Genomic DNA, 27,809 nt, shown 5'->3' on the forward strand with positions numbered 1-27,809 from the left:
TGCATTCATTTGTGCTTAAACCAAAAGCAGGAATGGGGGGTACAGGGGGGTCAGGGGGTGCTCTGGGCCCACCCATAGGGTTAATACGGCCATGCCCTTCACATGTAATACATAGGAATGTTGTTAATAAAGGTTGTTCAGGTTTTTCTGCACAATTTCGTCTCCATGGCAGAATAAAAGGTTTTGTCTGAGCTTCCTGGATGATGCAACTAAAAGCCCTGGTTTCAGACAGCAGTCAGCTCTGACAGACGCGCACCTCCCCTTCTCCTCCCTCCACTTAAAGGAAGCCTGAAGGAAAGTGAGAACATCTGAGTCCAGAGCGGATCCTCGGCTGGTTACAGGAGCTGTTTGTGAACATGGAGGAAGTGTTGGCACCGTTCAGAGAGGCTGTGAGGGAGCAGGTGAGTTACCCGACAGGTGACACACACCTGCACAAACTACTGCACGCTCCAGCTTCACAGCATGTGTTACAGAGACTCCAAGAAGTGTTGTTTAAAAGCGTCAATCTTAAAGTCTGTGTTTGAATCCCGATGAAATGATGCGTTAACACACAAAATGAACACAGCCGATTTTAATATAAGCATCTAATAAGCATTAACAGGTAAGATGTAGTCTTGGAGTCGATGTCTGTGAGGATGAAAACAGATGTAAAACTATTTTAATGCAAAATGTGCACGTTGTTTGGTTTTATTTTTGGTTTGACACTGAATGTTCCTCAATGACTAGAAATTGTACAGAGCCACATGGCGTGAAAAGTGAAGTGAAACCTAACAGGTATTTGTCACTTTGACTGCATAGATAGATAAAATAGATGGATCATAAACTAGATAATAAAACAAAACAAACAAAAAGTACACCTGTCTCATTAAACAACGTTTATTTCTAGAAATATAAAAGCTGTGTGTGTTCGTAGCAGGTCTGCAGGTCCTTAAAGAATATTAAAATCAACTTAAAGTCATTAGGTGGTCTTAAATTTGAATTTGTTGGGTCTTAATTGCCCCAACCTTTTTATTTAATTTAATTTATCCATGTTTTAATTTCTTTTTGTCAAAATGAGTCAAGCTCCTGATGCTACGAATCTTTAAACCTATCACTAAACCTAATATTGTATTTTAACTTCACAAAAAGATTTTACCTGTTTGCAAAATGTTAAAAATGTACAAACTAACTCAAATAATCATATTCCTACATAAAACCATCCCCTGCACAGGACCACATATTTACTACTCACCTTTTTAATTAATTGTAACGCTTTAAAAAAAGGGGGATTTGTCCAAAAATCTGTTTTAATTTTGTTTAAAAAATATCTTGAAAAGCTCTTTAAAAGACGAGATGTATGTGTCTGATTTGTGTCGACACCCTGATGAGTACGAATCAAAGATTAGAGGATTTTAATAACTTTAATCACACAAAGAAGAATTTCAGATATAAAACAAAGGTCGACGTGGTGAATCTGTCAGCAGGTCTCTGAGGTAAAAGCCTGGTCTTTCTCTGCAGGGTGACCTCGTGCATCAGTTGAAGGAAAAAGGCGCCAAAGAGCAGGAGCTGAGCAGAGCCGTCGCAGAGCTCAAAGCCCGGAAGAAGACTCTGGAAGCAAAGGTTAAAGTCTCACAACTGCTGGTTAATCTTTTCCCGCACACTCTCCGCTTCCACTTTCAGTTTGTGTCATATTATATTTGTTTTCTGTTTCGATCTAAACTGATATGCACTCGTAGGAGCTGTCCCTGCAGTCCAAAGATGACACGGTGGACAGAGTGAAGATGGAGGACACCTTGAAGAGGAGGTTCTTCTACGATCAGGCTTTTGCCATTTATGGAGGTAAAATAGTGCAAAAAAAAAAAAAAAACCCACAGAGGAAGTACAGTTTGAGGAAGATACTTCAATTCTCAGAGTAACCGCTGTTTTTTTTTTTTCTTCAGGTGTGAGCGGCCTGTACGACTTTGGCCCTGTGGGCTGTGCCCTGAAGAACAACATCCTGCAGGTGTGGAGGCAGCACTTCATCCAGGAGGAGCAGATCCTGGAGATCGACTGCACCATGCTCACCCCCGAGCCGGTCCTCAAGTAGGTGCCGACGAACTCCAACGAAACGTGTCAGATACTATCAAGCTATAACACTATTAGTTTAATCTGAAGAACATTAATTGGCCAACCATTTTGACTTTTTCATGCAAAAACGTCCGATATTTTCTGTTTGCAGCTTCTTAAATGTTTCTTTTGAGATTTCATTGGCTAAGCAATTAATTGAATAATAAAAATAGTCATTAGTTGCAGCCCTGAAACATGTACAACATTTTCTATTCCTGACTGAGACAGTCACTGCATGAGCTTCATCCTAATAGCTGTCGTCTCCTCTCAGGACGTCAGGTCATGTGGATAAATTCGCTGACTACATGGTGAAAGATGCCAAGACAGGAGAGTGCTATCGCGCCGATCACCTCCTCAAAGGTGACTTTGTGCTTCCATCATTACGCCATTCAGAGGTTTGAAGCGGGCCCTGCCTCGTCCTGCACCTCCCCTGAGCTTTCCAGCTTTTGTCTCCTCGCTTTGCTAACAAGGTGTCAGGTTTCTTTTCTGAAGAGAACAACGACCCGATGATCTGCAGGCCAAACGCTTTCTGAAGAGCAGAGCTGAAATCACCCTGCAGCTTGTTTCTTTGGTGGCACCTTCCCTCTTTTTTCTTTTCCGCAGAGCAAGTTTTAAAGAATGTTTTAGATAATCTAAAATGACAAGTTTTTACCTGTCTGACCGGGTTAAAACACCTCGGGGGAGGCAGGAGCTGAAGTGTCAGAGAGGACTGGAGTCTATCTGCACATCTGTCAAATGATTTAGTTTGAGCCACTCATAGTGGCATAACTTTATTTATACGTCATGTGGTGACAAGCAGAGGTCACCAGTTTAAAACCAGCTGACACAGTCTTTTATATATTCCTATACACCAAATTACATATATATTTTTATTGATTTACAGTTTAATGCACAGACTACCAATGAGAAAGGCACAAAAATGAGTTGAGACAGAATCTTAAACTATAACTATAACTAAAGTTATAGTTTTGTCTGACATTATTCAGCTGTAAGTGTGTGTATTAAAAGCGAAATTATATGTATTTACAATCGTGAACTGCTCTAGTAGTTATAATTATTTGTGAATTTTTGTAGGTGTCTGGGTCATTTGTCTTAGACTTTGGGGGTTTCTGGCAGCTTTATGCTTTGTTAAATTGACAAAAGGTGGACAGAGGAGGACAGTTTGAAAGATATTAAGACAATAGAAGTTAATTGCTTGCAAAAAATAGCATTTTTATTGAAGATTCTTCAGCTTCAAATGTGAAAAGATTGCTAAATAATTTATATTTTTGCAAGCAGGGAGCTACTTATTGTCTTCATGGGCCTTGTTGGAGCCATATTTGCATTAAACGATATGAAATCAAGGAAGAACTTAATTTTAATTTACAACATAAGTGCTGAGATATCAGATTGATTCAGCATCTTATTAAAAACTTTACACACCAGGCCCAGTCCCCTCACGAGTGCCATATACATTATATGCTTCTCAGTAATGAGTACTGTACTAGCTGATGTTTTACATTAGGTAGAATTAATTTAGCCAAAATCATTAGCACCCAACAAGGATGTCGGGCAATATCAATGTCTTTGATCGATTCACTGGAGCAGCTGCTAAATGAGCCGTTTGCTTCCTCGCAGCTCACTTAAAGAAGCTGATGTCTGATGAGAAATGTTCTGCAGAGAAGGTGGCTGAGATGGAGGATGTGATCACTCAGGTGAGCGCTGGACAAACACACGAGCAGAGTCACATCTGAAGCCGCTGAATATTCTGAGAAATAATCCCGTAATGGTTTGCTCTCTGCTCAGATGGACAACTACAGCCAGCAGGAGCTGACTGACCTCTTTGTGAAATACAACGTCAAGTCTCCCTCGACAGGAAACGACCTCACACCTCCCGTCTCCTTCAACCTGATGTTCCAGACGTCCATCGGACCAGGCGGGAACATGCCCGGGTACCGATCCGTAACAACACATCATCTGTCTTTTCATTCATGATCAACCATTTGCTGTGTTAAAACTGCATGAACTTACTGTGACTCTGCAGCTACCTGAGGCCTGAAACAGCTCAGGGGATGTTCCTCAACTTCAAACGCCTGCTGGAGTTCAACCAGGGAAAACTGCCCTTCGGAGCCGCTCAGATCGGAAACTCCTTCAGGAACGAGATCTCTCCTCGCTCTGGACTCATCCGTGTCAGGTAGTCGGAAACTTCAGACCCTTACCTCCTCAACCACACAATACGATGACTTTAAAGAGAGATATTAACTTGTTCTGCCTGCAGAGAGTTCACCATGGCTGAGATCGAGCACTTTGTGGACCCGAATGAGAAGGTCCACCCTAAATTCTCCAACTTAGCCGACCTGGAGATCATGTTATACTCCTCCAAGGCTCAGACCAGCGGCCAGTCCGCACAGATCATGAGGCTGGGGGACGCTGTTGAGCAGGTGGGAGTCATTTCTCTGACTTATTATTATATACTGTGAGTGTGCGCTTATTTTTAGCTCTGAAAACATGCCTGGTCTAACACTGTGCTTCTTCCACCAACGAATAAATGTAACAAAATTGATCCTTAATGTTCAGATTTGTTGAATATCACCATGATAACATCTTTAAATCTCCTCCACAGGGAGTGATCAACAACTCCGTGTTGGGTTACTTCATCGGAAGAATCTACCTCTATCTGATTAAAGTGGGACTGTCCAAAGATAAAGTGCGCTTCCGTCAGCACATGGAGAACGAGATGGCTCACTACGCCTGTGACTGCTGGGACGCTGAGTCCAAAACCTCCTATGTAAATCCTTTTCTCCTTTATTCACACACACGCACACGTAGAGTGTTTTGCATTGTTGACACAAGCCAAGACAGGTTTGTTTTTTCTCCCTCAGGGCTGGATTGAGATCGTGGGCTGTGCTGACCGCGCCTGCTATGACCTCTCGTGTCACTCCAGAGCCACTAAGGTCCCTCTAGTGGCTGAAAAACCCCTGAAAGAGCCCATATCCTTCTGTTCTGCCAGTCCAACAACATCAAATTATCATTATTTTAAGCATGTAATTGATCTACAGCAGCAGCTTGTCTACCAGTGTGTTTTTCCATACAGCCAGCAGGGGTCACCAAAGTCAGCACTGGTGAAATCTGGATCTCTAGTCGCCCTTCACTCAAAAATGTGCCCTGCTCACTATCACGGCAATTTGGATGTTTGAGCTTCACTGTGCAGGAAAATGAACGCGCAGGATATTTTTACACCGGGAGGATGTTTTCACATTCACCTGCTTGAGAGGAAAAGTTCCTCTGTGATCACTTAACTATGAGTTTAATGTGTGTAGCCACTAGTATTACTTTGTGGCTTTAGTTTGGAAGTGTGGACGTGGAAGATTTTTGGCATATTCATAGATTATGGATTTTTTTAGTATACTAATATTTTAGTATATTAGTAGCAGCAACACATGTTTTAGCCATCTGAAACATCTATATCTCACATCTGTTTGCTTTGTTTTGATAATTTTCAAAACTTTACAAACCCTTGAAAGTCTGATTCAAAAAGGCTGATCTGCATGAAAAAGTGCACAGCTGTGTTTGTACGTAGGAATGCGAAAGTTGTACACTAACTAGGGATAAGTACCCTGCATCAAAAGATCCTATAAGTGTATACTTTATTTATATTTTATATATCAATATAAGATATAATATCTTGATTAGTTTGTTCCTTGCAAACGTGATGCCTCTGTTTGACCCCTTAACTTCTTCGCACAAAGTAGTAAACGTCGTCCAGTTCGAGCCCAACAAAGGAGCCATAGGAACGGCCTTCAAGAAGGACTCCAAGCTGGTTCTGGACTACCTGGCTGCCTGTGACGAGTGCTACATCAGTGATCAGGAAAAGCTCCTCAGTGAAAACGGGTAATTTCTCACTGCAGTGATGAATGCTGAAGAGAAGCCCGTTAATGAGTGGGTTAATTTGCTTGTTTGTGTGTGTCTGTAGGGAGTTCAGCCTGGAGACGGCGGGTCGGACATTCAAACTGACCAAAGAGATGGTCGGCGTGAAGAGGTTCCAGAAAACTCTGCACGGTAAGAGGCGACACCGAGCCTGCCTCCGAGCTCTGGGGTAGAACAGTGAGTTTTTCATGTGGGAAAACAACCGTCTCTATTTTCCCACAGTGGAGGAGATTGTTCCCAATGTAATCGAGCCGTCCTTTGGCATCGGCAGAATCATGTACTCCATCTTCGAGCACTCGTTCCTCGTCCGGCAGGGGGATGAACAGAGGACGGTGAGAATGTCTCAAAAACAAGGAATGAAATCTGAATTAACATAATATGAATGTTTTAATTTTTAATGACTTATTTCTTGTCCAGTATTTCAGCTTCCCTGCCACTGTAGCTCCATACAAATGTTCCATCCTTCCTTTGAGCCAAAACCAGGAGTTTACACCGTTTGTCCAACAGTTGTGTGAGTATGATGCTAACTTTTAGATTTGTATTATCTAGCTGAAAGAGACATTTTGGGAAATACTCCTGTTTCGCTTGATTGTAGAGACTTAAATGAGAAGATTGACACCATTCTTAATGTGTCTGTTAAATATGAAGCTGACATCTGCTTGGAGTTAGCTTAGCTTAGCATAAAACTAAGCAATTGTAACAAAACACACAGACACTTGCATGGAAATGACAGCTAATCGTTTTAACTTGCAAATTAGACAAAGTAAAACAAACAAACAGGCACATTCAGTTAGCTTAGCTTAGCATTAAGACTGGAAACAGGGGCAAACCGTTAGCCTGACATCGAAGGTAACAAAATCTTCAGGAGTTAGCTTAGCATAGAGAGACGTAGATGAGAAGATTGACACCACTGTTAATTATGAAGCTGGAGTAGGAGCCAGCCTTGAGTTAGCTTAGCTCATTTTAGCTTAGCTTAACGTGAAGCTTTAACAATTACTTCTGACACTTGCCTGGAAATTATTTTAATTTACAGCTCCCAAAATTAAACTATTTCCTTAATCTAATCTATATGAATATCCTTTTTAGTTATCTTTTCAATTTGATCACAAATGTTTTCCTTCTTTCCCCTTAAAGCTGAGGCGATGACTAAAAACGGCGTGTCTCACAAAGTGGACGACTCTTCAGGATCCATCGGCAGGCGTTACGCCCGCTCAGACGAGATCGGGGTGGCGTTCGGCATCACCGTCGACTTCGACACGGTGAAAAAGACGCCTCACACGGCCACTCTGAGAGACCGCGACTCCATGAGGCAGATCAGGGCCGAGGTAGAACAACTATTGTACAATTGCTTGTACGGTATCACATTTGCAGAGTCTTTTGTTCTAAAATACAAAATCATATTGCAGGTCGATGAGTTGCCAGGTATGGTTCGCGATCTGGCTAACGGCGCCTTGACGTGGGCTGAGGTGGAGAGCAAGTACCCCATCTTTGAAGGACAGGAAACCAGCAAGAAGGATTAATCAAGCAGGGACTCCGTTAGTGTACGTGCAGGGACCACGTTGTCAAGATGTTTTTACATTTTTACCATAGTGATTTTTTGAAATAGAGTGCTTCTTAGCCTTATGAATTTTATATTTTACACACAGATAACCTGATGAAGGTCTAAGTACCGAAACGTTGTTGTCAATAAGCTTAATTGCAAGTGAAGTGGACAGTGCGGGAGTCTATTTCCTGATTTTGTCGCCATTCGTTCTTCTCCTACGCACTGAAGGTGTGCAAAAGCTGCACTCTGATTTTTTAAAATAATGTATGTCTTGCTTGACTTTTTCAAATAAACTTCACACTGTTGGTTCATTTCTTCGTGTCACCATGTCTCCAGCTGTAATGATACCACTGCATTGTATTTTGTGTTGCTGTCACTAGACGGCACTGAGTGTTGTTTCACAGGTCATTGCAGAATGTGAGGCATGAGTGTTTGGCTGCAGCTCAAAATTGCTACAGGCTTAGACCCTCCCAAAACAGATCTGGCAACCTGGAATATGGAAAATATTCCATCCTTCCATTGAGCCCAAACCAGAAGTTTATGCCATTTGTTCACCAGGTCTGTGAGAGGGATGCTAAATTTTAGATTTTGGCACAGTATTATTTAGTTTAAAGAGACAGGTCAACATTTTGGGAAAGACTCCTTTCTGACTTTGATGCCGAGACTTAAATGAGACGATTGACACCACTCTTAATATGTGTCTGTTCAATATAAATCTGGAGCCCGCTGGGAGTTAGCTTAGCATAAAGCTAAGCAATTTTAACAATTATCCCACACAGACACTTGCATGGAAATGAAAGCTAATCTTTTCTTTTTTAATTAACAACTAAGACAAAGTAAAAAAAACAAACCCAATTCAGTTAGCTTAGCTTAGCTTAGCATAAAGACTGGAATCAAGTGGACACAGCTAGCCTGACACTGTCGGAAGGAAACAAAATCTGCCTACCAACATGCCTAATTCTCACACAGCAAAATGAATATAATGCTGCAGTGTTACGAGGTGTTAGGTACTATTTCTTTACTGGGGCAGCAGCTTCTCCAAGACTCCAGGTGAAATAGCAACAAGATAAAAGAGCCAGAAGGTCTTTTAAAGCACCAATATGTCTGAATTTCCAGGTTTCTGTAACAATGTTGTCATGATCCTGTCGCTTAAATGTAATTTTTATGTATGTCCTGTGTTTTCTAGGTTTTTGTGGTGTCTTTTGCCCTGTTTCCAGTGATCTGTCTCCCTCCTGTTTTCTTGTGATCCTCACCAGCCTGATTTTCCCTCCACACCTGTCTCGCATCTTTTTCATTAGCCCTTCCCTCTTCCACTCATTCCCCTCACCTGTGTTTTAGTTCAGTCTTTGTCGAGACATCTGCTGAGTTTCCCTCATCCTGCTGTTGTGTTTCTCCGTGTTTGCCTGTTCCTTGTGTGCCATGCTCAAGAATTAATAATTTGAAAATTGTGTGATAATAAGTGTTAAACAAGGATGAGCCTCTAGTGTGCACAAGCTTATGCAACATTTCTTTCTGTTCATTCATCCTGTTTTTGCTCTGATGCTGAATGTGATTTACTGTAAAAAGACACACAACATTCTTATAAACCTGCTTCGGAGCCACTGCAGGAAGTGGGTTGGTGTCAGTAAACCGTCTGCTGCAAAGGAAGCGGCTGTAAGTTAAAGCATGCACAGATAGCTGTGACTCCTGATGCTCACAGTGTGTTAGCAGCTCTCTCGTGTCCGCCCCCTCTGTGTCAGTGGTCGAAGTATAAATACATCAAGTCACCTTTAACAGGCGGCAGCTCCCTCTCAGGGAGTCAGAGGGACCCGCAGCCCACCCTGCACTCTCTACATGCACAGCAGATGCAAAAGTTTACATTTTCTCACTTTTTTTGTTTTGTTTTTGTAATATAACATTTTAATCTGCTTTTTTTTCTTCCACTTTTGAGCGAGTCAAAAAGTTTTTACAGCAACTTTCTGCGCAGCTGCTGCGTTCAAGGTCAGTATCACAACAGGTGCTGCTGGAGGACGAAGGGAAGTGCATGACCGTGTGGCATTTACACAGCAGGCATCAGACATTGTAGAGAGAACAGGCAGAGATTTTGATGCAGCTGAGGAATATGTTGTTCTGTCTGCCAACTTTTTAATGTCTTTTTGCATTATAATTCAATACAGAGCTGTTTTGATGCAGTGACCAGTGAGTAACATCAATGGTTTGGTCAGAAATAGCAGGCAGCTGTACTTTGTTGTCATCAGTTGTTGCCCATTTGTCCTCCACTGTTCTTTCTACTTGATAATCACAAGAAAGTCAGCAAGATAACGCTTTCAACTGATGGGGGAGTTAATACAATCATTTAACAGACACAAGTGAATCATGTGATTTAGCATTATTCTCTGATTTGATCTTTATTTTCAGTGTAGAAGAGAAAAAGCTTGTTATGTAACAGAAGCTCTTTACAGGCTAACTGCTGATACAGATAAAGTTACCTTTGAACTTTACCACACTATTTCCATTTCATGAAACTGTATTCTTCTGCTACACTGCAATGCATAGTGGAAATATTGTACTTTTTATATTTATTTAAAAAAATATATAGTTAAAGGTTTTTTCTGTTTAAACCTGTGATGAGCTGCACCTCAACCAACTACATGAAATTGGTGCTTACACACTAATGCATGAGAATTAAACAATAAAACACTGTTCTGATACTTTAAATACATTTACTGCTAAACAGATTTGTACTTCTACATGAGTAAACATTTGAACGTAGGATCTTTACATGTAATGTTTACATTAAGTTATTTTGACTTTTAAGTAAAATTCAGTATCTTTTTCACCAAGAAAAGCAATACTTCAATCTAAAATCTTTAGTAAAACAGTAACACTAATAAAATGGTTGTTGTGTTAATGTTTAGGTTGTACAATAATGCTGTAGATGGTCCAGGTTCAGAATTCAGAGTTCAGTTAATAATTAGTAATCGTAAGGAGACTGATAAGTGATAAGTAATACACATTTGCAGTAAAATAGCAAAGCTTGTGTCACATTTCAGAATAACCAGTGATCCAATGTAACCGAGTACAATTACTCAAATACTGTAGTACAAATTTGAGGTTCTTTACGTGAGTATTTCCATTATCTGATACTTGATACTTTCACTCCACTACATTTATTAGGTAAATTTAGTTTCTAGCTACTTTGCAGATTTAGATTATTCAGGCTGCTACTTGTGACATGTAACCAATCAGATGTGTTGTGGGCGGGACATTGGGTGACACCACAGAGTGGTGACGACAGAGGGAGAAATGAGGCCGCACTGGAGCCAAAGAGGTGCATTTTTTTAACTAAATATTTTATTTGCAATCAGACTCAAAAAACACTGAATCCTGCTGAACATTGACCCTGATAATCAGCCAGGCAGATAATCATTGTATAGTACAAGCCAGTGGTTTGAAGTTACTAAGTACATTTCTTTAAATAGCTTACTTGTACTGTAGACGTTCTTGGGTACTTCATTTTTTGTCCAACTTTACACTTTTTGCGCTTTATTTCCCACCACACGTCTTCAACAGCAACGGTTATAACTTACTTTTACATACAAAATATCAGTGATCACTTCATGACGATCCAATAATACGACACTGACAAGGGTCATGCTGCGTAACGACTACTTTTACTTTTGATACTTACAGTACTTTACCTTTACTTTTAAAGGGTTATTTTGTACATTGTGGTGTTGCCACTTTTACTCAAGTAATGCATCTGAATAGTCTGAATACTAGGTCCAATCACTTCACATGCAGTTTAAAGGATTGCATCATAATTTACAACCTTATCTCATTACGACCATCAGATACAGTACAGTAAAAGTGGTTAATCACCCTCTGAAGTGTAGTGGAGTGAAAGTATAAGGTGTCACAGAAAGGAAAGTGCAGTGCTTACAATACAACAGGAAGTGAGTATCTTTTGTTACCTTCCACCTTTAATAAAATGTCAGGGTGTTGTACAGTGCCTCACACGTGACGGAGGCCTAAATCAAGAACGATTGACAGGCTGAGATGTCTATTTTTAGGCGTGGTTTGAATAGATGCCTCCCATACAAGCATTCAAGTTGCATTGTTGCACTTTCCTTTTTAGTTTCATGCTTCCTGCTGCTGGTTCAGGCCTGAGCAGCATGTTGATAACGTGAGATACGATCAGGGTGAGGAGGTGGAGACCACTGTGTGAACCATCAGGATTCTTATTTGAAGGCGAGATAAAGAAGCTCCAATGAGCTTAAACGCCGTGAGCTTTCGTTTCAGAAGTTAAACCTGTTTCAGTTGTTCAAATAAAAATGTGGACTGGTTTGTGTGCACAGGAGCTGTCAGAGCTCCTTCTGTCTGTGTCACGATGGGGATCAAAGCTGCTCTTCCCAAATATGAGATCTACTTCTACAACACGGTGCTGTGTCTCGCCATGTTCTGGGCCGCCAGTTGGGTCTTTGAGGCGTCCAGCTGTGAGTATGAGCGTGCACACACACACACCTGGTTTATAAAGGCTCAGGTGACACCAATCCCTCAACGAGGTGGTTAGGGCCATGCCAGGGAGAACCTGAAAAGAGGAGCACAGGCAGGAAGGGACAACAGATACTGGACTAAGGTCTAGGGCCGTCACAAGTGACATCATTGAGGATAATATCAGATTACATGCAGCTTCCTCTGGAGTTATACTACTTTTCTCGCGCATGCAGTCGTGCTCCCCAACAGCTGTAAACAAACTTTAATGTGTGAAATTGGTGGAGTAAGCCTTTAATGCAGACTCCCAAGCTCACAGATCATGTAACAGAAAAATAAAGCAGACTTAAATGAACTATCTTACAGAAGATGATAACTGTAGGCGACTCTAATTTTGTTTTCCCAGCGTAGATTCATCAAATATTTCATGAACTGTGTGTGTGTAAAAGCAAATTTAATCATATACAATTAGAAACGCTGCGCAAATAAAACCTCTAATTACTTTCTTTCCACAATTGCAAGTGCAAACACCAGAGATGAACTGAACTCATCAAATCTTAGATTTTTAAAGAAATAAGTGCACATTTACCCCCAAAATGAGGCTGGACTGTGAGCCTGATGTTGAGACACGAGCTGTGACTTTAGACACAAACAGACAAAACAATGTGCAGTATACATGGAGGGGCAGTGTCACTGTGTGAGGGTGAAGACTCGGAGCTATGCCGGCCACTCAGAGCAGATCAGGTGTCAGTATTAATACCACAGAGCAACAAGAAGAAAATAGGCCCTGTGTTGGCTCTGCTTTTAGTTTCCCTGTCAGCTGTAACAAAAGTCTCACATCTGCATCCAAGGACAAGAAGAAAGGGAAAGAAAATATTATATCAAGAGGCAGAAAATGTAAACGTACGTGTCCTGATGTGATTTAGTTTGTTGTTTGCGTACAGTTGTGCATCAAATTTCTTTCTCATCTTTTTTCCCGTTTCCAGCCAATGTGAACAGAAAGACATTCAAAACCAGCGTCAAGCCAGGATGGTACTACTTCGGGAGGAAAATGGTGACAGAACATTCATAGCTCATAAAGATATTTATCAATGCTGTAAAAAAACGTTTCTAATTTTCACTTTCTGCTCATTGGTCTTCAGGATACGGCTGACTTCGAGTGGATGATGTGGTTCTCCACCTTCAGAGAGCACATCCTGTTTGCTCTCTCCGGTCACGTGCTGTTCGCCAAGATCTGCTCCATGCTCGCTCCACAGGTGCCTCTGCTGACAGACTCATTGATTAAGTGACTTGAAGTGCTGCAGGAACAGGAGCGGAGTAAAGGATGTGATGAAGGGCTCGAGTTTAATGATCTGAGTTAAAACGCCGAGCTGCTGTGAAATGAGGTGGAAGAAACACTCGGGGTCGCCTCTCTCTCCGCGTTGTGTTATTGTGAATACTTGGTGACATTCGAAAATCCTCTTTGTCACGACTTATTTTTACATCGTTGCACGGTAGCTTTTTATATCATTAGCCAAACAGCAGATGACGAATGGGACCAGGTGGAAGGAAAAAGAGAGTGAGAGTCAGAGGGAGGGACGACTGTGGATGAAGAATTGAAGAGAGAACAAATAGATGTGTAGCTCTATTTATAGCAAGATCCTCTCTGTCAGTTTGGTTTGGTTAACAGCGCCGGACCACGTGTCATGTGTCAGCAGAGTCTCATGGTCATGAAGTGCAGATCGTCGCTTTGTGTGAATGTGATTAGTTTGGCGGAGACGTAATAATCTGCAGCTTCCTGCAGACATTCATATTTACAACATACAAATCTAAACCTGCATCATTTGATCGACTCTGAGAGAAAATACCAACACTTTTATTTTGTTGGCCATCTTTTGAAAAGGTGGCCCTACTGCAGTGGTGGAAGAAGAGCTCAGATCAGATGTAATCAGGATTATGTAATCAGATTACAACTGTAAATAACTAAATTCAGAGGAGATTGCAAAAATATGTCATTAAGATTGTGGTTGCATAGTCAAGGATTACTTTTTAAAAACATTTTTCATTATGTCTTCACAATATGGCGATTTTGAAAGGCTCAAGCAGCAGCAGCTATGGATGGTAGTATTTTTATTCCTTTGTATTTACATTGAAAGTGGAAGATGAACACTTTTGAGTAAGTGCTCGTCTTTGTGTTACAACAGTAAAATCCTCCATGTGGCCCTTAATTAAAAACAGCAGCAACAAACACACACGCCGTCACTTACTAAGAAACAGCACCCACGTGCTGTAGAGTTCACACAGTACACCTGAAGCATGTGCCAGTGCTGTTTTTGTCAGGGTTGATGGTCAGGTTAATGTGACCATCTGTAAGAAAATGTGGCTGCGTCCAATTTTAGTTTAAGGCGCAAAAATTTAACTGTTTGATTTTTAAATTTGCAAAAGTATTCCGGCTAGATTACATTTTTTGTCGTAATTCAATGGATTACGTTACTAATTACCAAAAAAAAACATGTAAACTGTATTCAATAAGAGACTAAATTTCAAAGTAATCTGACTCTAATATTTCCCTCCGAAATGTAGTTACCTACAGGTGTAAAGTAGCAGTAAAATGCAAATCCTTAATTGAAGTACAAGTACTTCACACACTGCTTAACTCCAGTGTACTGAGATGAAGCTTGTTCGTGTGCTGACCCTTCATGTCTCTCCCACAGTACAGGTCTCTGGTGTACCTGGTGTACGGGCTGCTGGCGGTGTGGACCAGTATGGGCTGGACCTACGTCACCCTCATCCTGTCCCACTGTATCCTCCTCTACAGCATCTCCTTAGTCAAAATACGCTGGCTTTGCTTCGTCACCGGTCTGTGCACCCTCGCCACGTTCAAGTGCGAGCCCTTCGTGTCCTGGCAGGTAAACAGAAGTCACATTAGAAAAGTTGTGAATTTAACCGATTGTTTACTGACCTTCCCTTTTTCCTCCTTCATGCTTTACTGTCCCTGCAGGCTGGTTTTGTGGAGGGAGACTTCGAGCTGCGTCACATTCTCTTCTATGGAGGCTGTGGCTTCACTATAATGCGCTGTATGAGCTTTGCTCTGGAGAACTGCGACAGGAAAGATGGAAACTACAACATCCTGGAGCTGCTCAAGTACAACTTCTACCTCCCCTTCTTCTATTTCGGGCCCATCATGACCTTTGATAAGTTTTATGTTCAAGTGAGTCGAATTAGGTTTTTATTCAGTCTTAATCCAGCAGCTCAGGGATTGTTGCACTCTAACGTACTTAGTTACATTAGAGACGTTATTTTAGAAGACTAAAAAAATAAAAAATGCCAACTGCTGTGTTATGACTGCTCTCTGTGAGCTGCAGCAGAGAAATGTGGAGGCTTTCGTAAATGAAGTGTGTCTGCTGCCCCCTGCAGGCCAACAAGTCAGACCTGACCAGGAAGGAGAGGGAGATGTGGAACATCAACGTGCAGGGCGCGGCTTACTTGGGAGTCATCCTCATGGTGGACGTCCTCTTCCATTTCATGTACATCCTCACCATCCCCAACGACATGAAGCTGCTCAAGCACCTCTCGGACTGGGCTCTAGGTCTGTGCCACCTCCCTGAAATACCTACCTCAGTGTTTTTAATTGTTGTTGCATGTTAATCAGATTAGTTAACATGGAAACTGTTAACTAACAATACACTGACTGCATTGTTTCCAGTGGGCCTGGCTTACTTCAACCTGGTGTATGACTGGGTTAAAGCAGCTGTCATGTTTGGAGTCATCAACACAGTGTCCAGACTGGATCACCTGGATCCTCCCAAGCCACCAAAATGCATCACCATGCTCTACATGTTTGCTGAAACGTGAGTCAGGACACAGTTGGCTCTTTATGCTCAGTGTACAAATGTGTCAAACTCACCCTCTTCTTGTTTTTTTTCTCTCCATTTTAGTCATTTTGACAGAGGGATCCACGAGTGGCTTTGCAAGTGAGTGTCTCAGAGAGATCGGTAAATTAAAGCCTTAATAATCCGGACACATTTAGAGCTTTGATGCTTCCTCGTCATGTGCAGGTATGTTTACGATCACCTGGGTGGAAAACACGAGAATGTGGTGGAGGAGCTGGTGGCAACGCTGTGCACCTTCGGCGTCACCATCGTCTGGCTGGGACCCTGCGAGGTGGTGCTGGTCTGGGCTTTCTTTAACTGTTTCGGCCTCAACTTTGAGCTGTGGATGGCCAAGTTCTTCTCCATGGAGCCGTTTTCTTCTTTTGAGGTTTGTTAGAGGAGGTTTTATACGGAAGCCTTGAGGGGAAAAGCGAGGACATTTTTTCTTTCTGGTGATCCATTTTCTGTCTGATCTGAAATAATTTTCTCTTCTGTGTTTATGACTTCAGAACTGGTGAAAAAAAGTTGTTTTTCCTAATTTTTTTTAATGTGTTTTCAGAGATAAAAAATAAAATAAGGACCTTAGAAAGATTATCCTGGCAAAACCCATTTTTTCCACCACTCCAAACATGCTTTATGTGTATTAATAATATATTATTTACAGACGGCGATGTCAGAAGCAACATCCCGCAGGATCAGAGGCATCTTTAATGCTTTCAACTTCTGGTGCATTGTGTTGTACAACATCCTGGCTCTGAAGAGTTTGGACTTTGCCAAGTTGGTCGCCAAACGGCTGCTTCTCAAAGGTGACTTTGTGTTTTCCATTTAAAGATTGTTTACATTTCTGACAAACTCTAAAAACAATCAACTTTTCTGCACCTTCCCAGGCTTCCCTATAACCACCATCATCGTCATGTTTGTGACCTACTGCCTCATTCAAGTGATTAAGGAGCGAGAGAGGAGGCAGGCGCTCATCGATGATCCCGACCCTCTTCCTCCTGCTCCACCTCCAACCGCCGCCAGCCCGACCGGCGCTGCTGCCGCTGCTGCTGCTGCTCAAGCAGTCGTCGACCCCAGCAAAGAAAAAGCAGAATAGATATTTGATGCTTGTAGTGAAGGATGTATGCAGCCAACAGTGTCCAGATTTTATAACATGACTTGAATGCAGCATTAACTGTAAATAAGTTAACAGTCATAAAATGTATTTATACCTAAAACAGAAAAAAAATAGAGCTAAATTAAAGACATTTACTCAAATAACATACAGTACATCTGAGTACTGTCCAGTAGCCACTGAAAGTATTCTGTGCAATAACACTGTAGGGATGTCAAAACTTCTGAAACCTTTGTCCTGAATGCAGAAAATAAACTGCAGATTTGTTCAAAGCGTAACGTTTTCCTTTCTGATGGAGCTGAATATGATGAGGGGTTATTTTTACAGCCCATGAGTCAGTGATGAGTCCTGTCATTAGGGTTGGGAGATATTTCTGTCACGTTACAGCAGCAGCCAGCAGCTGAACTCCGGTTTGATGCGTCCACAGTGGAAACTCTTTAGTCAGTGACCGGTGGAACAGCTCCGGTCACACCTGTGGTGAGTCACTACCTGGACCTGAACAGGGTCATAGAAATAGTCGGACAGCTGTATGTCTATGAAGCTCATTAGAGTTTGAAGCCCCACAAATGTCTACTGAAAAAGGCTTTTTAAGGGCTCATAAATGTAATGATAGCATGTTTTATGTTCCACCATTGCTGTCATGCCATGCGCCACACCGTAAAGACAAGATTGGCCATTTTTCTATAATTATGTCACTGGGCCACCAGACACCAGGCACGAAAACAAACTTTATTTTGTTTCACTCCGAACATAAAAAATTCACTTGCTTTTAAAACAAATGCACGCATAGGCCAGATAATGAGCTTTATAAAAGGAGACGGTGGCTCATACTGCTTTTGTCCACAGGGGGCGCCAGGATCAACACAAATAAAAGCACCTCGCAGTTGCTTTAATTTTGGGGACTGGGATTTATTGAAAACAAGAACAATATGGAACACACAAGACTTAACCTTTAACTTAGACCATTACTTAATCATGAATATGATGTTTATTATTATTGTCTTGTATTTTATTGTCTTCTTTATTATGTATCGACTGTTTTTATCTGAACTGTAAAGTGTCATTGGGAGACTTGCTTATAAATAACATTCATTATTATTATTATTATTATCTTTTTAATGACTCCCACACTGGCGAAAGCAGTGGCCTGAGGCATTATGTTTTTGAGTTATATTAAGAACGTCTTGAGGGAATTTCTTCACATTTGGCCCAAACATCCACTTGGACTCAAGGATGAACGGATTAGATGTTGGTGGTCAAAGGTCAAAGGTCAAGGTCACTGTTGCAACACACATTTTTGGTAATTTCTCAATAATTCACATGATAATTCAAAAAAACGTATATACCTACAGTCCTATTACTATTTTTTACTATTTGAAATATGCAATTTAATCAAAATGTTGAAGAACAATTGCCCCTGTTGACGAGAATAATCTGAACAGGTGGTGTATACGTAGGAAGAAAACATTCTGTACTGAGGTCGTGTGTGTTCAATAATACCGTGTGAATATCAAGTAAAAGGAGGTAGTGACACTGCTACTATAATGACTCAGTCACAGAGACCCCAGGGGGCAGCCTCCTCTTACACCATCTACTCCAGATCCCTCCCATGACTCAGGACGGACAAATTTCCCATGAAGCAAAGTGTCAGCTGTCTGTGAGTGGGTGGATGCTCCTGAGGAGTGGGCAGGGTTGGGTTTGAAGCGTGGATATTGCATTTCGTGTTCCAGAATGAAGCCCATAGCTCCAGACCGAGCACCAGCACTATAAATAACCTGCCAGTTGGAGCTCAGTTGAAGGGTCAGGACAGCTGAGGAAGTGGGCCATCCCGGGGTTCAGCTGGTGTGGGCTGACAGCAGACTGACTGTGCCTCTGAATCCTCTTTCCAGGCTGGAAACTAGAACTACTCAGCTCAAAAGAAGATCCTCTTTTGTTTGATTCGAAGCCCCTGAAAGGCTCTTCAAACTCCCCCTGCCAGGAACGATGGCTCTACCGATGAATCCCATGGACGAACCCAGGATGTACCAGCAGACGTTGCTGCAGGACGGCCTGTACGACCTGCTAGAGAATGACAAGCTGGTAGACTGTGTGTTGAAGATCAAAGACAAGGAGTTCCCCTGCCACCGGCTGGTCCTGTGCGCCTGCAGCTCGTACTTCCGTGCCATCTTTCTGTCTGACTTGGACGAGAGCAAAAAGAAAGAGATCGTCTTGGAGGATGTGGAGCCGGGTGTCATGGGACTGATCCTCAAGTACCTCTACACCTCCAAAATCAATGTGACAGAACAGAATGTCCAGGACATCTTCGCAGTGGCTAACATGTACCAGATCCCTTCGATTTTCACTGTTTGTGTGTCTTTCCTACAAAAGCGCCTGAGCCTCAGCAACTGCCTGGCTATCTTCAGGCTCGGCTTGATGCTGGACTGTCCCAGGTTGGCTGTGTCCGCTCGTAACTACGCCTGCGAGCGCTTCCAGCTCATCTCCAGAGATGAGGACTTCCTCCAGCTGCAACCCAGTGAGTTGGCAGCCATTTTAACAAACGACAATCTGAACGTGGAGTCAGAGGAGGCGGTGTTTGAGGCCCTGATGAGCTGGGTGTCCCGGGACGCAGAGAACAGAGAGAAAGAGCTGCCGGATCTGCTCGATTGCATCCGTTTGCGACTGGTCAACCAGGATTACCTGAAGGAGAAAGTGGAGAAACACAAACTGATCGCTTTTAATCCCGAGTTGCAGCAGAAACTCCAGCTGGTCAGGGATGCTCACGCCGGGAAAATGCCGGAGGCTAAAACAACTAAAAGCAAGAAGGAAGAGGGTGGAGCTGAGAAAGATGGAGATGGAGAGAACGAGGATAAAGAGGAAGAAGAAGCCCTTCTCCCAGGAATCCTGAATGACAACCTGCGATTTGGCATGTTTGTCAGGAACTTGATACTGATGGTGAACGACACAGGCGCCGTGGCTTACGATCCGACAGGGAACGACTGCTTCGCAGCATCACTTTCCACGCAGGTTCCCAAGAACCACGTCAGTCTGGTCACCAGGGAGAACCAGATCTTTGTGGCTGGAGGATTATTCCTAGATGAACAGAACAAAGAAGATCCACTGTGCTCTTATTTCCTACAGGTAGGGAAGGCTATGAAGTTTTGATAGAACATGACACACCTGCTATAACAATAACTGATCTCAGCTTTTCTTAGATACTGTAATTCTGACTGGATAGATAACATTTTTCAGGGTGCGGGTAGAGTGTCTCGCTTTCATCTGCCGCTAAAGTGCCCTCTTGGATTCCTCTATGGTAGATAAACATGATAAAATGCCCTTGAGGGTGTACTTCCGGTGGACCAAACATGGTTGCGAACCTGCGAGGATGCCCTTCCAGTGCCCTTTCTGCGTGCTAGTTGCTCCACCACATACAACTGGTGCCCTTTTTTAATTTTTTACCCCCTGTCCATCAAACATCCTGAGTCCACCACTGAACAGGAGTCACACACTGTGATAGTAGCTAGATAAGTTACTGCTCTTCTCCTTCTTTTGACCGCTTTATGGAAGGTGGTAACCAGCACTGATCATCAATATCAGTATTGCATCGCATTGTGTAACACCTATATTACTTAAAACTAAAAAGGGTTTAGAATAATTCACTCAGTGTGCACTGCAGCTTCAATGAGGAGCATGGAACAAGGTGAGACCAAATACATGTATATATAAATATACAGTAGGGTCAAAATGTCTGAGACCACGCTGAAAATCTCTAATATTGTCATGTGAACCTGGAAATAAGTTTGGGGATTTTTAGAAGGTAAGTGAAAGTGTTATTCTAGACAAAGAGGTCAAACCACGGCTGGACAACAGGTTTCTAAGTTGGCAGTGTATGTAACTCTAAAGCACTTTACTGAAACTGAATCAGCTTTATCCGAAGCACGATCAGGACGACCCAAAGTGACCACAACATCAGAAGATCAATACATCAAGCTCAGCTCCCTGGATGTTGTGTTTGTGTCGGTCTGCATGTGCTGCAGTGTGTAAACCTCAGGTGTAACCTATTCGCAAATCTCCTGTGACCTCAGTATGACCCGGTCAGTGCTGATTGGCTGGGGATGCCTCCTGTCCCGTCGCCTCGCTTCCTGTTTGGGCTGGCCGAGGCTGAGAACTCCATCTTTGTGTTGGGAGGGAAGGAGCTGAAGGAGCAGGAGCCCACGCTGGACTCTGTTCTGGTCTATGACAGACAGTGAGTACAAGTTAAAGTTCATGTAAATGACTAAACGGACTGCTGATTACACGACTGCATCCTAATTAACTAAACCTTTCATGTGGCCATTCACAGATCTTTCAAATGGGGCGAATCAGACCCAATTCCTTATCCCGTCTATGGACATGCAACAATATCCCATAATGATGTTGTTTATGTGATTGGAGGAAAGGGAGACAGCAAGTGAGCATTCATTGGGATCAAAATATATAACATTAATATCCATCTATAATCAAGCATATAAAAGGAACCAAGCACTATGTTCTCTCTTGTAAAAAGGAGCTGTCTGAGGCAGATGTGCGCATATGACGCCAGGAGATTTGAATGGAAGGAGCTCGCACCCATGAAGACGGCACGATCTCTATGTGGAGCCACCGTTCACAAGGGCAAAATATACGTGGCGGCAGGAGTCACCGACACCGGGCTGACGGACACCATGGAGGTGTACGACATCGCAACCAACAAGTGAGTTCTTTGAAATCAGTGAATGTTGTTGCCACGTGTAGTTGACGGCCCGAGGCGTGTGCAAATTAAGTGGCTGCTCGGGGCGTGAAGTCACCAGGAGACCCACATATTACCATTAAAAATGTGATTTATTTTACTGATTTGTATGCAGAGGAGATATTGTTTGGTTTACTTTTATTGGATTTTCCCATCTCTTTCAGTGAGTTACAGCTGTTCAGTCGTTGGCCTTCACATTTTCAAATGAATAACTTAATTTTAAAGGTCCCATATTGTAGAAAGGGAAACTTCTAAGTCTTTTTTTATTACAAAGTGGGTCTAGGTGCTGAAAAAGTATTCGCAGATAAATGCACACTGTCTGTATTGAGAAACTATACGGTCGGCGCCCCCCAGCACGGCGATGGTTGTAAAAACAGCATCAAAACTGATGCAGAAATATAGGGGGCGGTGCCTGCTCAGGCCTGTGAGAGCTGACCAATCAGAGCAAACTGGCCTTTTTGGCAGTGAGGTCGTAAAGAGACAGGCGTTAAAAAAGAGCGTTCAGACAGAGGGTGAATAGAGGTGCTGCAGCAATGGACAGTATGATGAAAACAATGTGTTTATTTGACATCAAAGCATGTAAACATTTTCAAGTAGACGCGAGTAGAAGTTTGAACCTGAAAATGAACATGTGAAAGCTTATTTCACCTTCCTGATCTGTTCCTCTGCGTTTGTGTGTTTACATTTCGCAGGTGGTCAGATCATGCAGCATTCCCTCAGGAGCGCAGCTCTCTGAACCTGGTGTCTTTAGCCGGCTCGCTGTTCGCTATCGGAGGTTTTGCCATGATGCCTTTGGAGGACAGCGATGAGATTGTTCCCAGAGAGATGAACGACATCTGGAGGTGGGTCATAATAACAAAAGCTTCACAATATATGAAAAGAAAAATTTTCAGTGCGTGTCTGAGTTTTACCTTATTGACAACCAAAGTTTTTTAACCTCCTCAGGTTTGATGAGAAAGAGCAGAAGTGGATCGGGATCCTCAGAGAGATCCAGTACGCGTCAGGGGCAACCATCCTGGGGGTCCGCCTCAACACCCTGCGGCTCACCAAGATGTAAAGCCCACCCCACTCACTGCTTGATAAGAGACTACAAGAATCAATTTAATATGTTTGGTGTTTGTTTTATTTGACAGTTTTTCTCCAATTTGTAACTCTGGCTTAACATCATGGACATTTTTTTGAATGAATAAATTTTTATATATGTGTATTACAGTTATTTTTATCTGGTTGAGATTGTAAAAGTGTGAACAATCTGTAGCCTGTTAACATTTTTGCACTATATGGAATAAAATATACTGATCACCCAAAGCCGTCTTAATCTATAATCATGGAAACTGTGTTGACAAGAGGTTGTGAATCTCCCAACAGATGGCAGCAAAGTCATAATGTAGGGAGGTGGCTTTAGAGAGCATGACTAGATCATGATACAGCTTAAAAACAACTTCAGTTTCTCACTGCAGAGACAAAAACACATCACACATCTCCATTTGCAATAATATATCTATATTGTTTAATATTGAAATGGTTTCATTACGCTCTGCTGTGTTACAGACAGTAAACACTAGTCAATAATACAATAAAAGACAGAAAATACAGTCTAATGTTATTAGCACCTCTAGACACTATCGTCCTTGTACGGTTTTTAGTATTTTAATATAGCTGAACTTGACAACTACTGCCTACACATGGTCTTTGTACACCAGAGTTAACTAAGACATAGTGTTTACATGATAAAGTATAGAATCAGCAAATAACAGTACACATTATGATTTCTTTAACACAACTGCAGTATGAGTAAGTATGGGAAATGAAGAGGGTCTGTGGATAATACATCTTTTGAATCGACTATGGCATTTGTGCCTATCTTTATTATCACATACAGCATATCTTTGCCCTAAAAAGGGGAGAGTCACCCTAGAACAAATGTATTGTTATAGCCTAATAGCTAACCAAACTTTCACATGCAACATAACCAACAATATTTGTTTTTCCAATTGTATGTTCGAGATTTTATAGAGCCCAGAAACTGAACGTAGTAAAAGATTATCAGATGAGCCAAAAAGAAAAATACATGTTATTTAAAAGGTGCAATATGTAAAAACTATCCACCTGTTGCATTCATACTCAATACATCACCAGAGTAACTGCTAACTTCTGCCGGACGTAGCTGCCATTAGCTAGTTAGCTCAGTTAAACGTGCAGCTAGCAGCTCGGAGCACAGAGGGAGTATTGGTGTTCAACCACAGGAGCTTTGGACCAGGACAGGCCGGGGCTAGCTGGTTAGCATGCTAACTTCAGTAGACATCTATCAACACGTTAGCTTACATAGACATTATAGTGTTAAACTGTTGTTCCTTCACATTCTGTTGGTTATTTTGATTATTTTTTTCATGTTTTCAAAATTCTTACATATTGCACCTTTAAAGTTAATGTACAGTATTATTTACTGTAGTCTGGAAAGAAAATCTTAATCCTCAAATCAGTTGGTAAAAAAGCTAAATTCTTTATTTTCCTTTACCAACAATACTAATAAACTCTTTAATCATCAACTTTAATCATTAATTAATTGAGTACGTCAATTATTCATTGACGTACTCTGTTATAGGCTATTATTGACTTGTCTGATAACCTTTTGTCAGTTTTCATACATTTTCACCCACAATATGGGTAGATAAGAAAACATAAAACAAAGAACTGCTCCTCCATTCTTAAAAGAGAGACTTTTCCGCTTCAGAAGACTAACACATTTCTTTTAAATTCTTAACATACATACAATGCTTTCGCTCCAATATCCTAACACTTCTCAAAGCTGAAGGCCACACAACTTAAATCCTTTTGGATACGCACTTATGCCTCTAACAGCTAAACCCCAAACTGGAAGTCCCAGCAGAGACCCAACTTGGCAATCCCATGAGCAACTGCCACGCTCAATGCTTCATTATGTGACAAACATTTCCTTGGGTGCAATGCAGATGCACAGTCACTGTGGTGTCTGGGCACCCACTTAATCACTGACAAACCCTCATTTAAGGACAAGGGCAGGTCCACCTTTGCCTAATCTAATACAAGCCTTTGGCTGCTAGCCTTTATAAAGGAGAGTTTGGCTAATTGAAACACAAAAAGCCTACTTGCCTCGAAGAAAATAGGACTCCCAAACACTGTGCAAAATGTCCCTTCTCAGTTTCTAGAGTCTTAGCTTTATACTGCCACTTAACTTTGTAACATTACATTAGAAAAAATTACCCTAAAAAAATGTTTTTAAAGATTTGTAAGGGCTCATAAATGTCTGCCTTCATGTACAGTGTTGCTTCGTCGCAGATGGGTTTTGTCTTGTTTGCAGCCGGATTTACGAGAGCCTCGCTCACTAAATAATCCAAGATTAACATTTAAATTCTGCTTTCTAGGTTTGATTTAGACGTCTGTAGCCCAAATCAATCTCTATACTTTGTCCGTAAAGCTGTGTCATGAACTATTTTGGCTGTTCTTTTCTTTTAAAAATGACGTCCCTTTGGTCTGAAACAAAGCAAATGTTGTTTCAGAGGACTGAACACCTGCCAAGGACACAATTCTGGCAGAGGCTGCATTTTTGCAATTTCCTATAATTGTATGCCATGGAAACATATGAAAAAACACACCTGCCATCAGCAAATAGTTGTCTCAGCCTTCAAACCCTGCTCGCTGAACTGGACTATAAAGTGCTCACAATAATTAATATCTTTCTCTTTACACAATTTGGCAACTTCCACTACATTTCCTCATGGCCTATAACAGTCACATAATAAGACCCTTCCATAGGAGCCTAAACCTTATTTCTCTTGATTAGTGATCAGAGACCAAACCATGTAGAAAAAGATAAAGCTGCATTGTATGCACCCACAAATACTTATTAAAGATCAGCACAGTGCAAAAACAGGCAGACTGAATGACAGAAACACCAGTTTAGGTGCACCAACTCCTCACAGCCGAGTTAACCTCAGCGTGCGGGACGCCAAACCACAGCCAGAGAGTTGTTCTAGGAAACAAAGCAAAACACTTCTGCAACTTACTAACCACAGACTCCGATTAAATTTGAATACATTGACTCTAATTTGTATTTTTTGTTAATAATTTATGAATATCCACACGGTACATTTAAACGTTAAATGTATGCCTTTGGATGTAGATTAGAAAGTGGAAATTGTTTTTTTCAGTACATCTCTGCTACCTATTTTTTCCACCTTGTATCATAAATGATACCCATTATGGGCTTTGTGTGGCAATCAAATTCAAAGTGCATAAATCAGTAGTATTAACTACTATCCCTCCTCCTTTACCATCAGCTTCTATCAGCATCCATAACACAGAAACATTCAAATCCCTCCACGTATAAGGCGCAAATACAAACTATAACCACAGTATCTCGTCTCTTGGGCTAGTGCTTCTCAAAACAGCAAAGTGGGAAAATACTGAAGGGAGGCTTTTCTCTTTCTTTAGTGTAGGATTGCTATCAGAGTGCAGTTTTCTAAGATGCCACAAGAGAGCAACAAGTCCTTAGTTTGTGTCGACAGGCTGCCTCGAGTTTCTCTCCAGGCCCCATCTACCAATGATCGGATCAAACCTTAGATGGGTATAAAATGTTGGCAGTTACCTCATCAAACTGCTCAAAATGTCTAAATCATAGCTCATATCTGACTCTGGAGTCTGAAGTGTCGAGTAAGGCTAATTTGGATTTATCACAGCCAGGATGTATTCAACAATTTACAGCTCTAGACGTTTCATTTAAAGGGCAGTCTCAAACTGGACCCTGTACAAAAGCAGCAAATCAAAAGTACAAAACATGTGTTAGACACATCGGGAAAAAAAAGAAAAAGACAAAGTACCGTTATCAATTAACATCTGATGTGGCCCTAACCATTTAACCATGGCAGTTTAAGGAATACATGTAACTGGGGTGAGCTAAGACATAAGACAACACTAAGGTGCTTAATTTTTGTCTTTTAAATAAAACAATGAACAGCTTATTACATTTACAAAAGCTTATCCACAAATTCCAACTTTCGGTAGTACCAGCCAAGACACATGTGGGGGCACATTCAACTGACTCTCCAAATGTAAACATGAGGAATTAATCACAAGGAAGAAACACGTCTTAACAATATTTACAGATTAATGCTACACTACGAGTAGGCTATCTATAGATAAAGTGAGCGGGAGTGCATCGATAGTGCACAGAGACTCTTTTTGGATAATTCTTTGATTGAAATGTCAGATTTGAAGGAATATTTCGACATTTTGGGAAGTAAGGTTATTGGCTTTTGTGCAGAGAATTAGATGAAAAGGTTTATAGCAAGCAGTCAGTTATCTTAACTTACTTTATCTTAGCTTAGCCTAGTTTAGCATACAGAATAGAAACATGGGGACACAGCTAATTATTGAGCTTTAGAGGTGCTGGTAGGCAGATTATGTTACCTTTGAATGTGAGCCAAGCTAGCCGTTTCCCACCATTTCTGGATTTTATGCTATGCTATCTGGTTTTAGCTCACTAAACAAAAAACAAAGTATTTTAAACCCCAATAAAACATCAAATTGATGCTTTTACACTTCAGATTTGTTTTTGTTTTTTGCTTCAGACATAGTCAAGCCAACTGTTTCCCTCCATTTCCAGTCTTTATGATAAGCTAAGCTACCTGGTTAGCTTACTAAACAAAAAAATCAAAGCATTTTAACCTCCAGTAAAACCACAAATTGACGTTTTAACACTGGTATTTGATTTTTTTACCCTCACACAGAGCCAAGCTAATGGTTTCCCTCTCTTTCCAGTCTTTTTGCTAAACTAAGCTAACCAATTTTAGCTTACTACACCAAAACAAAGCATTTAAACCCCAGTAAAACCACAAATTGATGCTTTTACACTTGTATGTGATTTTTTTTACCTTAAGATGGAGCCAAGCAAACAGTTTCCCCCTGTTTTCAGTCTTTGTGCTAAACTATGCAAGCTAACCAGCTGCTAGGTGTAGTAGCTAGCAATATATTTGACTTCATGAATGTGAGTGGAATCAATCTTCTCGTCTAACACTCGACAAGAAAGCAAATAAGTGTATTTCTCAAAATGTC

At 41.5% G+C, this 27,809-nt stretch overlaps 3 protein-coding genes across 3 annotated transcripts; all 3 read left to right on the top strand.

Moving 5' to 3' along the window:
- Window positions 1-303: 303 nt before the first annotated feature.
- LOC311249121 (glycine--tRNA ligase) lies at window positions 304-7,845 on the top strand. The gene is made up of 17 exons (XM_084339874.1): window positions 304-401; window positions 1,498-1,599; window positions 1,716-1,818; window positions 1,920-2,061; window positions 2,357-2,445; window positions 3,703-3,779; window positions 3,871-4,016; window positions 4,109-4,258; window positions 4,343-4,505; window positions 4,688-4,852; window positions 4,947-5,053; window positions 5,809-5,955; window positions 6,038-6,123; window positions 6,214-6,323; window positions 6,409-6,502; window positions 7,126-7,316; window positions 7,398-7,845. Exons 1-17 carry the CDS (start codon window positions 357-359, stop codon window positions 7,509-7,511), a joined length of 2,031 nt encoding a protein of 676 aa, XP_084196000.1. The 5' UTR covers window positions 304-356; the 3' UTR covers window positions 7,512-7,845.
- A 1,424-nt stretch (window positions 7,846-9,269) lies between these two features.
- hhatlb (hedgehog acyltransferase like, b) lies at window positions 9,270-17,267 on the top strand. The gene is made up of 12 exons (XM_084340528.1): window positions 9,270-9,514; window positions 11,872-12,009; window positions 12,994-13,061; window positions 13,150-13,263; window positions 14,701-14,895; window positions 14,988-15,197; window positions 15,404-15,575; window positions 15,693-15,837; window positions 15,925-15,960; window positions 16,045-16,246; window positions 16,523-16,664; window positions 16,746-17,267. The coding sequence occupies exons 2-12, from the start codon at window positions 11,904-11,906 to the stop codon at window positions 16,952-16,954; spliced, it is 1,599 nt and encodes a 532-aa protein (XP_084196654.1). The 5' UTR covers window positions 9,270-9,514; window positions 11,872-11,903; the 3' UTR covers window positions 16,955-17,267.
- Window positions 17,268-18,758: 1,491 nt separating this feature from the next.
- Window positions 18,759-27,220, top strand: klhl40b (kelch-like family member 40b). Its single transcript, XM_084339920.1, has 6 exons — window positions 18,759-20,089; window positions 21,034-21,194; window positions 21,291-21,398; window positions 21,495-21,680; window positions 22,409-22,558; window positions 22,662-27,220. The coding sequence occupies exons 1-6, from the start codon at window positions 18,956-18,958 to the stop codon at window positions 22,771-22,773; spliced, it is 1,851 nt and encodes a 616-aa protein (XP_084196046.1). The 5' UTR covers window positions 18,759-18,955; the 3' UTR covers window positions 22,774-27,220.
- The last annotated feature ends 589 nt before the right edge of the window (window positions 27,221-27,809 follow it).

This window comes from Pagrus pagrus (genome assembly GCF_965226575.1).
Source record: "Pagrus pagrus genome assembly, chromosome: 20".
NCBI classification, from domain to species: Eukaryota; Metazoa; Chordata; class Actinopteri; order Spariformes; family Sparidae; genus Pagrus; species Pagrus pagrus.

Coding starts and splice junctions, on each gene's coding strand:
- hhatlb (XM_084340528.1), top strand. CDS start 11,904: ATGGGGATCAAAGCTGCTCTTCCCAAATATGAGATCTACTTCTACAAC. Junction 13,264..14,700: donor GCTCCATGCTCGCTCCACAG/GTGCCTCTGCTG, acceptor TCTCTCCCACAG/TACAGGTCTCTGGTGTACCT. Junction 15,838..15,924: donor CTCTACATGTTTGCTGAAAC/GTGAGTCAGGAC, acceptor TCTCCATTTTAG/TCATTTTGACAGAGGGATCC.
- klhl40b (XM_084339920.1), top strand. CDS start 18,956: ATGGCTCTACCGATGAATCCCATGGACGAACCCAGGATGTACCAGCAG. Junction 21,195..21,290: donor GTTCTGGTCTATGACAGACA/GTGAGTACAAGT, acceptor GGCCATTCACAG/ATCTTTCAAATGGGGCGAAT. Junction 22,559..22,661: donor GAGATGAACGACATCTGGAG/GTGGGTCATAAT, acceptor TAACCTCCTCAG/GTTTGATGAGAAAGAGCAGA.
- LOC311249121 (XM_084339874.1), top strand. CDS start 357: ATGGAGGAAGTGTTGGCACCGTTCAGAGAGGCTGTGAGGGAGCAG. Junction 2,062..2,356: donor ACCCCCGAGCCGGTCCTCAA/GTAGGTGCCGAC, acceptor GTCTCCTCTCAG/GACGTCAGGTCATGTGGATA. Junction 3,780..3,870: donor TGGAGGATGTGATCACTCAG/GTGAGCGCTGGA, acceptor CTCTCTGCTCAG/ATGGACAACTACAGCCAGCA.